This window comes from Diuraphis noxia, unplaced genomic scaffold (assembly GCF_037042655.1).
Source record: "Diuraphis noxia isolate RWA-SAM2 unplaced genomic scaffold, SU_Dnox_SAM2 contig0002, whole genome shotgun sequence".
In the NCBI taxonomy this organism is placed as follows: domain Eukaryota; kingdom Metazoa; phylum Arthropoda; class Insecta; order Hemiptera; family Aphididae; genus Diuraphis; species Diuraphis noxia.
In genome coordinates this window covers 37,444,615-37,459,762 of record NW_028301712.1, presented here as the reverse complement: position 1 = coordinate 37,459,762, position 15,148 = coordinate 37,444,615, and the positions used below count along the sequence as shown (strand labels likewise).

General features: G+C 28.9%; 2 protein-coding genes across 2 annotated transcripts in view; both read left to right on the top strand.

Moving 5' to 3' along the window:
* Window positions 1–1,672: 1,672 nt before the first annotated feature.
* LOC107162898 (uncharacterized) lies at window positions 1,673–4,506 on the top strand. The gene is made up of 4 exons (XM_089219921.1): window positions 1,673–2,119; window positions 2,754–2,940; window positions 3,307–4,154; window positions 4,238–4,506. The coding sequence occupies exons 2-3, from the start codon at window positions 2,763–2,765 to the stop codon at window positions 4,077–4,079; spliced, it is 951 nt and encodes a 316-aa protein (XP_089076047.1). The 5' UTR covers window positions 1,673–2,119; window positions 2,754–2,762; the 3' UTR covers window positions 4,080–4,154; window positions 4,238–4,506.
* A 4,805-nt stretch (window positions 4,507–9,311) lies between these two features.
* LOC107162896 (corticotropin-releasing hormone-binding protein) overlaps window positions 9,312–15,148 on the top strand; it is a 49,664-nt gene continuing 43,827 nt past the window's right edge. The window contains exon 1 of the mRNA XM_015510039.2: window positions 9,312–9,445. Coding sequence (XP_015365525.1) covers window positions 9,380–9,445 — 66 coding nt within the window. The 5' untranslated portion in view covers window positions 9,312–9,379. The remainder of the gene's footprint in view (window positions 9,446–15,148) is intronic.

The following is a 15,148-nucleotide window of genomic DNA, read 5'->3' as shown; positions in this document are numbered from 1 at the left end:
TGATCGGCAGCGATCGCGATCGTAATGTGAATAATCACCGCCATGACGAACACGATTTATTTTATTTAATTTATATAATTATACAATCGTCGCGTACGAGTATAGGAATCTACCTTATAATTGGTAGCCAGTGTACCCAGTCGGATAGTTTCCCCGTCGACGTTTCCGGTTCGATTGTCTATCGGTCCGTGGAAAATTATTGACGTCGAGTTCAAGTGTTTTGTGGACTTCGTGTTACACACACGACACACACACACACGCTATATTGATAAACCAATATAACATTTGTATACTTGTTATTAATATTATTAGCCTAATTACCGTTTGTCCAGAAAATTATGTACATAAAATCATCGGTGAAAATCAGGGAGACATAGCTAAAAACCAACTGAATTATTTCCCTTCATCAATATTGTCCAAAATGTCCATTAAAATAACACTATATACACTATACACTGTATATGTACAAAATATTAACCATATTTAAAAGTGGTAAATATTTTTTTTTTCTAATTAACCTCTCATGATTAGAGATATTTTTATTTTATCATTTCTTTGTAACAACTGAAAATCCGATAGAAAACACTTTTGTTATCCTTTGTTTATTTTTTAATTATAAAAGTTGACGAAAAAATTACTTAAAACTTTACAACAAAAACATTATCCTTTATTCATTGAAAAAATGTTCTTTGTGTTTTGTGGCTAATGGAATTATATTTTTTTAAAGTTTTTTCAGCACTTTTAGCGAATTAACTATAGCTTGTCATTTTGTTTTATCGATTTACAAACAAACCAAAAAGCGAAGCATAAGCTCTAGTTTTACTTTTCTATACGTAAACTTAATAAGAGGGTCTATTAAACTCTAAAATTAAATGTTGTCATTATTTATTATCATAATGTAATAATATTTTATTTTATAGGTATATTACTCAATTAAAAATCGACATGTTAAACATTTTTATAGATGGTTACCTAACAAAATAATAGTCAACAGTGTGATAATAATGGCTGCTATAGTAGCCTATATATTATAATAATATAGATAAAATTAGTAAATAATATCATTAGGTTTAAGTATGTAATTTTATGTAAATAAAATATCGTTAGATAATATTTTGAATATAACATCGGTAATTGTATCTATATTTGGTAACAAAAACGCGGCAGACAGATTGACACAGCAGATATAAAAGGTATTCAGATTCTGTAATTGTAATTGTACATACCGTATATACTGTAATATACAAATTCTAACCCAACAAGTAGCAAAAATTACTATCTTATATAAGCTTAAATCGCTTACCTATCTGTTATTGTTGCTAAAATTATTTTACCAAATATTTCCTTGATATAATTAATAACTTAATTATTTTTACTCTAATTTTTTAAGTTCTATGTGAACTTTATTGGTACCTTGGCAGGATATTAAGTAAGGTTAGGAATCAACGTGATCTTTCGCTAGACAGGGATTAGGAACATTTATAGACAACAATTTTTGTGCAGGGGATGCTCCCTTCATCAAAAGTCTAGCCCTAAAACCACCGCCGTGGTTATGGGAATATTATGAATGTCTATTGTATTTCTAGTCAGCTATATGAATATATCGCTTTACTAAAACCAAGTGTCCAATATGGTGTGGGATAACATGCCTATTAATATATATACACACCTAATGACGTCGAATCGTTTAACTGTCCTTTCTTCGGTTGCCAAGTTTGTTGCAAAGTATTTTAAATATATTTCAAGCCAAAACGGTGACATTATTGTTCGGGTGGGGGCATGATCGCTTGGTTCAAGTATTTGGTTTTCTGCCATTTAGAGAAAATTAGGATCGGGTAAACGAGCAGAATAGTCACATATAGGATGTACCACTAAACCATATTGGAAATTATGTTTCTATCTCAATCAGCCTGACAGACTGCGACAAGTTTAAAAGTTTCCAAAGTTATTTATGTCACGCTTTAAAAGATATATTTTTATCAAATTTATTTCTTCTATTTTAATGATTTAAACCAGAAATGTAAATTTGATTAGGGGTACGACAGCACTGCGAGAATTTTTTCTAGTGAATATTCATAACGGAAGCAGAACTGAAACCTACGCTGGACGGTACAGTATAGTAAGGAAAATAAATTTAATTTCGATAAAACTTATGATACATTGATACATTATACTTGGTGGTTAATAGTTATGCTTATGTTGTATAGTTAATATTAATTTTTATTATTTACTTTTTGAATTGACTGCAACAGAACTATGTGGATCCAGTATACTGGTCTCATCAGCCATGATTTTTATTGTAGTATGGTATGGTTATATATTATACTGATTTATACTTATCATCATTTTTATTTTCGATTTCATTTTAATAATAACTGTGCAATTTACATAATATAAGAACAGTATGTAACAGAAATACCTGACTATTTATATATTATAAAAACTATATAATATACAACGAAAAAAAAAACGGAATGTATGGAGAGACTGCAGTTCAAAAAAGATGGGGGATGGAAAAACTATAATTATTTTACAGTTAGGTACATTATATAATATTGTAAAATATACCTTTTATTATTCCTATTTAATATTAGAACATTCAAAATATTTCAAATATGTTATTCAACACTTAAAATATTAATTAAAATAATTTGAACCCTTTGGATATGCAAAAAACCTCTTCCCTTGCATATAGTGGTGGTTGGATTAATTTGTTATACTAATATATTATTGAAATATTAATTGTTTTGCAGAGCTGTACAATGTTTCCCTTAACCAAGCTAGCGTACTATGTTTGTGATGACGACGAAAGAGCATTTTATGACGATTTAGAGACGTTAAAAATCGATATTCAACCTTGTTGTGTCGATGTATTGAGTTACCTAAAGAACGAGACAAAATCAAATATTATATATGACGATATTGATTTAAACAATTACGGTAAATGTAATGAATAAGTAGGTAAATTACATGGCCTGTACGAATATAAAGGTTAAAGCGGTATATCAAACTTAATATTGTCACACTATTTATGCCCTTATTTATATAACTCGACCACGGACCAATATTACTAATTTGTCGATAAAATCGAAATCGCCTTTATATCTCTTAATCCAAGCCTGCGCACTTACGACATCGATCGATCGTATTAGGATTTAGGGCAAATGATAATAACGCTCGTTAAGGGGGGGAGGGTATTTTGAGCTCTGCAAGTGCTTATTCAAATTGTAGTCCTAAGGCTTTAGAAAGCTTTTCCTAAAAATGTTGATATTATAGTCAAACGTCATATTTTTTTTTTTTTTGAAGGGTCAACCGAAATCTTATCCCACAACAATATCATTTCAAACCATCATCTCGTGTCGAACTCGTTCAAAACTACGTCGTCCAGCGAAAACGACAAATATGATACAGCCAACTCAATGAGCGAAAAGGCCGCAGCCAGTGGACATCTGGAATGCTTGGCATTCGCCGAAAGTCACGGGTTCCCATGGACGCGAACCATATGCAACCAAGCGGCCGCCAATGGACAGCTCGAGTGCCTCAAGTACGCACGCGACCGGGGCTGTCCATGGGACGTGTCGGTGTGTGAGTTAGCCGCGGCCAACGGTCACTTGGAGTGCTTGGAGTACGCCCGGGAACAGGGTTGTCCATGGGACTCGATCGTTTGTGCGAAAACGGCCGCCCGTGGCCAACTCGAGTGTCTGGCGTACCTCCGGGACAACGGGTGTCCCTGGGACGAGTACACGTGTGAGATGGCCGCGGCCGGTGGGCACATCGACGTCCTTCGGTATGCGTACGAGCACGGCTGTCCCTGGGACTCGGTCACCTGCCAGGAAGCCGCGGCAAACGGCCACCTATCGTGTCTGGTGTACGCCCACGAAAATGGTTGTCTCTGGGACAGTATGACGTGTGAAGCGGCCGCAGCCGGCGGCCATCTTCAATGCCTAATGTACGCGCACAATAACGGCTGCCTTTGGGACATGTCAACGTGCGACGAGGCTGCGTCAAACGGGCATATGCAATGTCTGGAATATGCCCAAGAAAACGGTTGCTATTGGGACGGTAAATTGCACGAATGAGATAGAAGGAAGGTACTTCCATAGATGTGTAATATATTTTATTATATCATAATTTATGATCATCGTGAATATTAGGTAAATGATATAGCTCATACAATTTATTTTTAAGCAAATATACTATGTAAGATTAATAATAATTGTAGGTATTTGTCTTTTAGGTTTTTTTAGCAACTTGACTGGACTTCGAAAAATCTCTATATTATCATTTTAACGGTTAAATGTGAACCATGAAGTTTTCTGTGATGACTTTTTTATTAATTTGGTCGTGAACTCTGAAAACAGTCAACACAATTGCCTATATAATTGGATTTCGTTAAAAAAGTGAAACTCAATTTTTTAAATATTTTTGTTTGCTTGCAGAATTCGATATTCTAGAGTGACAATAAATAATGTATTATGCTAGGATTTACATAATACTAAACAAATAAATAAGTATTTTATATTCAACTTATATGCATTATGTTTATGAATAATAATATTCATTTAATTATGATGCCATTTAATTACGATGGAAGTTATTTTAAAATTATAAAAAATTACTAAAAATATTTTTAATTTCATGTTCTATTTAAAATTTAAATGTAATACATGGCGTTTAAGTAAAGAGATAATTAAAATTGTATTATTATTAATTTTAACTGTTTTGCTGATTAATAAAATACCATATGCCCCTTTGAAAAGTCTTAAATACGCCATTGTAATCCAATTAATTATATTTTATACTTTAATTCCTTACTTGTTCAATAAATATTCTATATTTCTATGGCTTCAATTAAATTCACTTTGATTAAAATACGAGGTTTAACGTTAATTTGAAATGTATACATAATAATTTATTATTCTGATTCACATGGAAATATTGCTAACACTATTTTTTATACATTTAGTATTAACTATCGTACCTACTGCAATGTATCATAAAATTATATCATGTGTTTATAAAAGGAATCTAATAGGATATGGAACAAATTTAAAAATTTAAAAAAAACTATAAGAAATTATGGCTGTCTCCCAATAAGCGATCTACCACTGAAAATGCGGGCTACCAGAATAGACGTGGTTATTATACTAAATTATAGTATTTCAGAGACCAGCACGGATAGGCATATGTGGACATGTGGTATAAATAAAAATACCAACAAATATTAAATATGATAATAATAATAATAATGATGTGGTACGGTACGACCCGTCGCTAATGAGGCACGAGAAATCCATCCATACTCTAATTGTTTCGGACAAGGTAATAGACCATAATCTTGCAAGTATTTAACACTCGAGGCCTCAGTTAAAAAAAAATTATAAAATTTTTTTACAAGCATATTTAGTTAAAAAATAATATCATTATGAAAAAATAAGATAAAAGTGATAAAACATAATATATTTAAGTAGTAGATAATAAACTAATAAATAATAATGATGCGGGATTCTCTACTATAGGTAGATATAACACATGAAATTGGTAGACCACATACTATAGGTACTCATACTTATAGTTAAGTACCTAGTACGCAAAAAACAGGTAGACCGCATATTGGGAGATATTAATGTCTGTATCTAACGATTTTCGAATTGTTAGGATTTTATACATTATAGCGAAATAACTGCAAAGCACGATAATGGCCGTATGGTGTCATATCCATTGTCTGCAGTTTTTGGACAGCAGAAGCGCCAGAAGCTATTGACATGCATGCTGTTGTGTGTCTCTGTCTCTATACTCACTTATAACAGTTATAACGATGCAATTATCAGGGAATATTAAATGCCCGATCGCAGACAGTTGCTCCATTCGATTATCCGCATTTGACTGATGCTTCTTTTTAAGCATAGTAAAGCCGTAAATCCAACTTTCAAGCTGAGGAAATCAGCTGAAATAAGAACAAGTGCTGATTTTTAGTTACTAATCCTCGCCTCACATGCACGTATTTCTCAACCAACCGAAACCCCCTATAAAATTCTAATGATCATAGTACTTAAGTTCAATAAAAAAAGCTCCTAGTCCACAATGTTGATGCTCACCCATCACATGGTTGGTTACGGCAAAGGCGTAGGTTTACAGACTTTCTCGCATAGTTTTGGCGATGAAATTTAGGGCCTACGAACGGGCCCTTTGGTTTCGATTGAGTTGTAGGAAGTCAACTGGAACCGATAGCTCTCGAAACAGTATAAGTACCTATGCGGCTATGCGGGAAACGGCTGCCGCGCTGATCTTATGGTACATAGACCATGCACTGACTAACCCATGAATAATATTTTTAAATCACAATAATATAACTAAAATTGTTATTCTTGATTATTTAAAATACAATTTTATCTAAATTTTTACTCAGTACAACTATATAAAAAAAAACTGTGTTTGTATGGTTTTTAGATTTATTTTGCCGCAGAATTAACTACTTACGTGGATCTTGTTTTAAACTTTCAATCTTTAGCTATACAAGTTATACGTTTTATAAATTTTTAACAACTAAAGAATTCGTAAATGTTCAATTAAATACATTTTGTCAAAATCGAACTTTAAAAATTGTTCTTAAAATAATTTTTATTTGATAAAAAATTAAAAACTTTTAGTTTTACAAAAGACTTAAAGAGTGTTTATTATTTTAGATTCATGGTTAAATAAAAAAAAATGTTATTAAAATATTTTTTAAATATTGCTTTATCTAATTACTAATTAGAATAGTACTTTACTATTCCCGAAGTCAAGCTTACAAAAAAAAAATAATAATAATAATAATAATTTTTTTTTTTTGTAAGGTTTTACTTTGATTTTATTAGCTTACATAACATTTTTTACTTAAACAACGACAAATATTAATGCAGCCTGCGAATTTCGAATATGATTTTTATTATAAACTTGGCCCGGCATAAGTGATGTAAAAAAGACAATTGTTATTAGTGATTTCGGCTTTGAGTTTCCTTGCACACTTTAATATTCAACTCTTATTAAATATTAATAAATGATAGCATACCCATAATTACTTTGTCATCAAACAATTTGATTTAAATAAATACAAACGGAAATCTATACTGAACAAAATGCCTTAATGAACATAAAATAAAATAATTATATACTTCTTCCTGCATTAATCTTAATACATTTTATATTAAATAAGCAATTAATATAACATTAAATATAGTTACACAATAAATTGCTTACACGATATTTTAAATATTAATAAATGAATTTATATTAAACGAGAATCGCTACTTTTGGCCGTCTGAGAGGAAATACTAAACAATGCTAAACCTAACCATAATTAAAAATATCGAAAAAGTCACTGTTTAGCAGGATTCAACTTTCAAATGTACCTGGTCACTGTAATAGATCATATAGGTAAATGTGTTTAATGATAAATCATTAAATTAATAAATCAGTAAAAGTATTGTGACTTCTAACTATGACAGCATAAACACCCTGTATGAACATATTAAAAAAGTAATATTAAGTAACAGTTTAAAAATGACACCGTGTCGCATCAATGTGTCTACAATCAATCATTACATGTAAAATCACTATATTGGCGACCGAGTGCCACACTAAACGGTATTTATTTATTTATATTAAGCCTCGGCGTCAAAGGCCATTGGCATTGGTTTACAATAGGTTACATAATATATATACAATTATTTACAGGTTATATACAGGTTACATACAATTTATAAGCTTGGACTTAATTATAAATTTTATCAAATTATTAATATTGTTTGGGTGTAGGGCTTCTGATAAAATGTTGGATACACCTGCTTCCCGTTTGTCCGTTTCGTATATGCGGCATTCGGATATGATGTGTTTAATATTGTGAGAGGAATACCACAACTCATTTATTTATTATTGACTATCTGGTAGTGTATACTATAATAGTGTCTATAGTGTTCTACTTAATGCTAGTTAGCCAACTACCTAGACATACCTATTCAGAATGTCTACATCCTGGTGATTACTATTTACTTGTTTTTCCAACCTATAGCTTTAAATAATAATTTAATATTATATAATAATTTATCTATTATATTGATAATCATGGGCGTGCGCATCCCGTTAGGTCGGAAGGGGCCAAGGCATATAGGTTCTTGAAAAAAAAATAATTTTGATTTACCCGTCACATTACCCGCTATAATATAAGACATAAATAGCATCATCCACAAAAAAAGTTACAAATGTTTTTTTACAGCCTATAGTTGGGTTAAAGATTTATAACGGGGCATCATGAAATAACATTTGTGGATAGTTAGGCAAGCTCCCTATACCATAGATGTTGTGTACCGAATGGTGAGCGATTTCGAACAATATTACATTTTATTATCATCAATAATATTGTCACGGCGATCGTCGGTTATCACGATCGATTCGTTATCGACACGACGTACGTAGATTATACAGTCACTTATTGACCACGAAAAGCTCACTACGGTAATGCGCAACTCGTCTTACGGATAGTATCTCGTAGTATTATAATTATAATTATTTATTATTTTTTAGTAATATATTATACACAAATGCGTAATACAGTCCACATATTATAAATAAACGCAATCTTTACTATTTATTTATTTACTTACTCACCACGACCCAACACGATAGATTAATAATTTAATAATTTAATTTTTCTAAATATTTAATTTGGCAGGTTAGGCGTTATTAATAATGTTTCGTTGAATAAAACAATCAAAATGCATATCATAAAATAAGACGATACTACTAAGTAAACAATTTAAGTCGCAATGTACAACAACTAGATACTAACAAGTATGGTAGTACTGCTCGATGGGTGGGCTATGGTCACCATGCCGACCACCCCCGTTCGGACGTCTATAGATTAATAAATGTAATCATGTGGAAATGTAGTAAAAATTAAATTTTAATGATAGAAAATAAACTCGGAACGCTATAAATAATATAATATTATATCAATATACATTTTATACCTAATTATAATCGTTAGAAACACAAGAATGTTCATATTTAAAAGCAGCAATTTAAAAACGCTTTTCCCTCTCCTCCCGCCGATATTGTAGGACAATTTTATATTACAAGTTATAAAATACTGACATAATGTAGGTAAGTAATATTATGTTATTGTAATATTGTGATGTGTGGTACTATCTTCGGGATGACAAGGTTTTGCGACCGCGTGCCGTCGCCCCCTTTGCGTCATCCAAGAGGGGTTGTTACTCGGGGTGGGTGGCGATGGTAGCGGTGGTTGTATAAAAGGGTAGTCGGCATTTGGACACTGTCATTTGTACCGAAACCACGTATCGCGGGACACGTTCGTCGGGAACCACACGTTTTTACCACCATGAACCATCTGTTGCTGATTGTCGCCATCCCAGTACTCGCTACCGCATTCGCCGCTCACGTTCAAGTACGTGATACAATAATAATAGTATAATGATATAATGAATTAAATTTAAAAAAGAGAGTTGTAATATCATATCCGTTTTTTTGTTTTTTTCTTTATTACATGGATGTCAATAATCGTGCTATATTTACTGTATCGTTGTTGATGTTGTTGTTGTTGTTGTTATTTTTATTATAATAACTACAATTGCCATAAAAAATTTAAAACAGACATTTTTCGTAGACGTTTATATGGGTAAAAGCTTTATTTATAATTTTATATTATAAGACATATTAATATTACACCCATAATAATTCATCAGATAGCTTAATTGTGCAATTTCCGATTTTAAAGGGTTAATAATAGTATACAACATAATATGATACATCAAATAAATAAACAATGGTTTGTTAATAATAACTAATAATACTAGTTCGTATGAAGTATAGACTATTTAATATTTAACTTAAAAGGCCGTTCAGATTTACATAATTAATAAGAGTTTGCAGATGGTTTTATCAAAAATTTTAAATTTTTAGGTATAAATATTTTTTAAAATTAAAACTCTTAGGTAACTGATACTTTTTTACTCTATAGTTTATTATGTGTTTAAATCTAATTATTTTTTATTTGCTAATAAAACAAATCAGCGATATAGTATTTAATTTTATAGTTTAAAATCTAGATAAATGGTCAAATGTACGAAATACGAATATCAATTAAATTTTGATGAAAGTAAAATACAGTTGTCAATTTATTATTTATTTTCTTCAAAAATCAAAAAATAAATTACGTTAAATTGTTTTGTTCGTATTTATAATATAATGAAACTTGTAAATTAATTTTAAATAATTCAAAAATATTGACATAAAACATTAAACAATGAATTTATGTTAATTATTTTCATCATAACATCATGAGTTCAAAAGTTGGTTTTTAATGTAGGTATAGAAAATAACACTTTCAGAATTTTCACTTAAGACTTTACGAAAATTCACATTATTAAATTATTCAATGTTTTGTTTTTAACTAGAATTTAAAAGTTTATTTAAATAGTGAAGATTGATAACATTTTCTATTAACTAACTTGAATAGATTTAAAAGCAGTTCAGTAAAAAATATATAAATTTAATAGTTCTTAGTTGTATCTATTCTATAGTTATCTTATGCATTCTTCAAAATAATTATCTGACATAATAGGAATATTCTTTGATAAATCGTTGGAGACAATACTAACTTTATACAGTTTTCGTATCTATTTTTAATACTATTTTATAATTATTAGTATTTTTTTAGTATATTAGTAATACGGTAGAATGAACTAATTTTTGTCCACATTTCGTATACATTTTAGTATCATGTTTAATGTATTATACTTATTAACATACAACTCAATACCAATAAACGTCTTAACATTTTAAAACTGTATTATTTAAAATTTATATATTTTCTAGTCATCTTTATGATAAATATTTTTTGTTTGAATATCCAATGTTGTCAAAATTTTAACATTAAAAGCTCATAAAAAAATTTGATTTTTATAAAAAAAAATTTCCTGTAATTTTTTGATTTTCCTAATTATTTTGAAAAGAATTGAAAATTTTGTACTTTTGACTCCCTTAGTACAATCCAGACAAAATTTGGTGTCCGAAACCACTCTCTGAAGATTGAAGCTTTTTTCACTACAACATGTTTTTTCAGACAAAAAGAAACCCTTTTTATAGAACCAACACATTAGTAAAATGTTTTGCTGAGAATCTAGACATTTGTATGCCTAAGAATATATTGTAATGATCTGTCTTAAATACAAGAATATATAATTATTTTTTGCAATTATTCTTCCACTTCTTTAATCCAAATTGTCAAGGTATATAATTAGAAAAACATAACTACCTAACAATGGTATTTGTTCAAAACCATATTTTACTCGACTATTATAGATAGATAGGTTGTTACATACATCCATACATGGTGTCAAACAGAGGTGCATTGCATTTAATAGGCTTATGTTGTGTTAATTATATAATAATATTATATAAACTTATCTAATTCTCTCTGTAGTATAAAAAGTTGATAGAAAAATATAAATTTAGAAAAATATTATGGTCGAACTATAAATTGGTTTTTCTATTTATTTTCGATCAATTAAGAGATTGAAAAAAAATATTGATCCATCGATGTGTTTAGCGTGCAGTGAATGTTAGTGAAAAAAGTATTTCGTTATATTTACTGTGTACCTACTTATAGTGATGTTTACTGTTGAAATAGGGTTTAGCTAAGTTCCTATAAAATAATAGCTCTTAATACTTATATTTCTAATACTACCATACATTATATATAGTGTATTATAAATCAGAGGTCACCAACCAGACAATCGTGATCGATTGGTCGATCTTTAAAGGAATATTAGTCGGACGTATATTAAAAGTTGATTAGGCCAACTACCAATATCCGTTGATAACGTGCGTAATAATAAACAGATTTTTAGATTTTATTTAAATAGTGTCTAAAGTATTTATTATAAAATAAAAAATACAATTGAAAAAAATATGAATATTATTTTGCAATTTATTATTATTTTGCATGTACCTAATTATTTAAATATTATTTCAAACTAAATAATGGTCGATTATCGCAAATTTAAGATTTTTAAAATGGCTCACTTGTTAGAAAATGTTGGCGTCCCCTGTTATCGTTGTTGTATAAATATGTATATTATATATTAGTTATACTACATCATGACTATAATTTATTTTTTAGAATACCTATTCTTACTTACTAAAATAAATAATATTCATAGTCATACTAACTGTTAATATTTTGTAAAAGAAACGTACAAAAATATTATAGAATAGATAGGTAGGAACTTATTTTCAAAAGTATTTTAGTGCTGATAAAACAGGTAATTGGGTTTTGAATTGAAATACAGATACTTTTTGAACAAATATTTTCTTAAACTTATTTTTATCGTATCTTCACCAATTTGTGTTCAAGTTATCTAGTATGCCTACATGGTATGTACACATAGTGAATTTACTGAATTATATAAATTGTCATTGAAGTTTGAATACAGTGATGAACTGATGAGAGGAGGATTTCAGATTATAAAGTAGTCACCTACTCTTATTTTGTGATTAAAAATATAAATAATAATAATAGATTGAATAGTTTAAAAAATAATTAGTCACTTTGAAAACTTGTTTTGATGCACATCTTTAATATTAAAAATAATGAACTGTAAAGATAAATAAAATAAATACTGACCTTCATACAACACGATAATTTGTATTTAAAGTTTAAACAATAGTTTATAAGGATAATTTTTTTTTAAATTATTATAATATGTAGGTAGTATAATCATAGAAATATACTGTTAAACTGTTGGTTTTTTGCCATGACTAAAATTACAGACATATACTATACGATGGTATCCGGACATTTCCCCCCCCCCCCCGGACATCACCCCCATTTTTAATTATTTATCTTCGAATATAAAATTATTATTTTCAACACATATATTTTTTAGTCTTTGCTCATATTTATTTTTTTATTTTTGTAAAAACTGTTTGTTAACTAAAAAATCTTTAATCTTAATTTCAATAAATAAATAATTAATAATATTAAGTATAATATACGGTAAAAATATAATTTTAAATAAAAGATTGTCTAAATAATATAATATAGTACAATATAGTCAAAAAATCCGACATAAAAAAAAAGATTGTATAAACAAAATATATTTAATAACTAATACAATTATTGGCTGAAAATTCTGACTTTAAAATGATACAGATTGAAAAAAATTCTTTATTTCTGATTCATTTGTTATTCCTAAACATATATTTTTTAGTCTTTTTTAATTTTTTTTTTTTTTTTTGTAAAAACTGTACCTTTTTGAATATTTAATAATTTAATATTTGCTAGGGAATTTGATATCTGGGAGTGCTTCAATGAAAATCCAAATATTTGGATGCTGAGTTCTCATCAAACTTTTAAATTTATTTTTAATTTCGATAAAGGGCATAGCGAAGGATGCTTTTTATTACGAATTCTTCTTAGTGACCTTTTGACCGATTTTTCTTCTGTTAATAAAATCATTGCTTCGTTTGATAAATTGGATGTTTCTACTGCGAAAAGTCTGGAAGGAGTATCAAAATGGTCTTGGGCTTTAGCATTCATATTCAACATGACTTTTGTTACTTCTACTTTTGCTGGAGATGGTGGATGGTTCTTGTGTTCAATATTTTTCAATAAATTTATAATCATTTGATCAGTTGTTACACTACCTTTACAATTTTTCTTTTTTTTTCCACACATTCCTATCTAATTTTGTTATTGTCGAGATTTTTTTGTTTTGTATACATATAGTCTTTAAAAACAATTTTTAAACTTCCTCTGTCTGGTTTAAGAATTTGTATTTTATCCATGATCACAAAAAAATGTATGACAATAATTTTTATTTTAAAACGTACTCGTATATAACCACTATAACCACTAAACCACTACTAAACTGCATTGAACAGTTTTGATATAAAATTGACTCAATGCTCATGACGATGTAAGATTTTATCTTAATAGTCTTAGTAATTGACTGGGTTTTGGACAAAATTTTAGATTTTAATGTTACCCATCTAATTCAATATTAGTTTACTACTATTTTACTTTTATTTAAAATTATATTTAATCTAAAAAATATGTATTTTATATTCGAAGGTAAATAATTAAAAATTAAAAACGGAGGGGGGGAAATGTCCGCATTAAAAATATATCCGTGGTGGGGGGGGAATGTCCTACTACGCTGAAAACAATCGGAGGGGGGGAATGTCTGCCATTCCTATACGATATAGCAGCCTATATAGTTAATAAAGTATAAATTAAACATAATATTATGCTGTAAATTTAGCAGAACAATAAATAATGGAACATCTAATACATTTTTCAAAATAATTCCGAACAGTTGATACAGAATATATTTTTGAAAAGAATATTTATTTATTTAAGTCTCGGCATCTAAGGCCATTTATTGCAACAACTCAGTATATTAGTTATAAATATAATTAATATAATATGTATTGAAATACTTTAGTTCAAAAACTGTATAACACATACACACAACTTTTTAGGAGTGAAATATACTGCATGTAGGAGAGTAATGATATTTATTTTTGTTTCTTACTAAAACTATTTTTATTTATTTCAGTGGTAATCACGCCATATTTGACGGGCAATGCTCTAATCAAAAAATCTGATTTTACCATTTAATATTAAAGAAAAATCCAACAGGGTTTGACTTATAATTTCAGACGATAACACCATGACGGTCATATACTATGATTTATCTATAATACTACACCTACAGTTGAATTAGGTTTTTAAACTTCGTATTTCCAGTCAAACATAGTGTGATTGACATAAGAAGAAAATATGGGGGAATAGACGAGAAAAAATATTCCTACAAGTTTGACAATTTTCCATCATAAAATATTATTTTCGATATAAATATAATATATAGGTACCTTACCTACTATATAATGAACTGAATAAGGTTTAGTAATAAAAAACCAATAACTGTAGTTGTTGAAAGTTATGAATAATGATTTCACTTTTATTTTAAATGAAATATTGATTAAGAAGGTAGGTTATATAATTAATTTGTACTGTAATGCACCAATAGATAAATTTGAAACTTTTGTGCTTAATTTTATTTGATCTTTGTTTGAGTTCCAA

What these genes read in the sequence shown, in the direction of transcription:
- LOC107162898 (XM_089219921.1), top strand. Translation starts at nt 2,763, where the DNA reads ATGTTTCCCTTAACCAAGCTAGCGTACTATGTTTGTGATGACGACGAA. An exon ending in TATTGATTTAAACAATTACG is followed by an intron (nt 2,941 to 3,306) that starts GTAAATGTAATG and finishes TTTTTTTTGAAG; the next exon opens with GGTCAACCGAAATCTTATCC.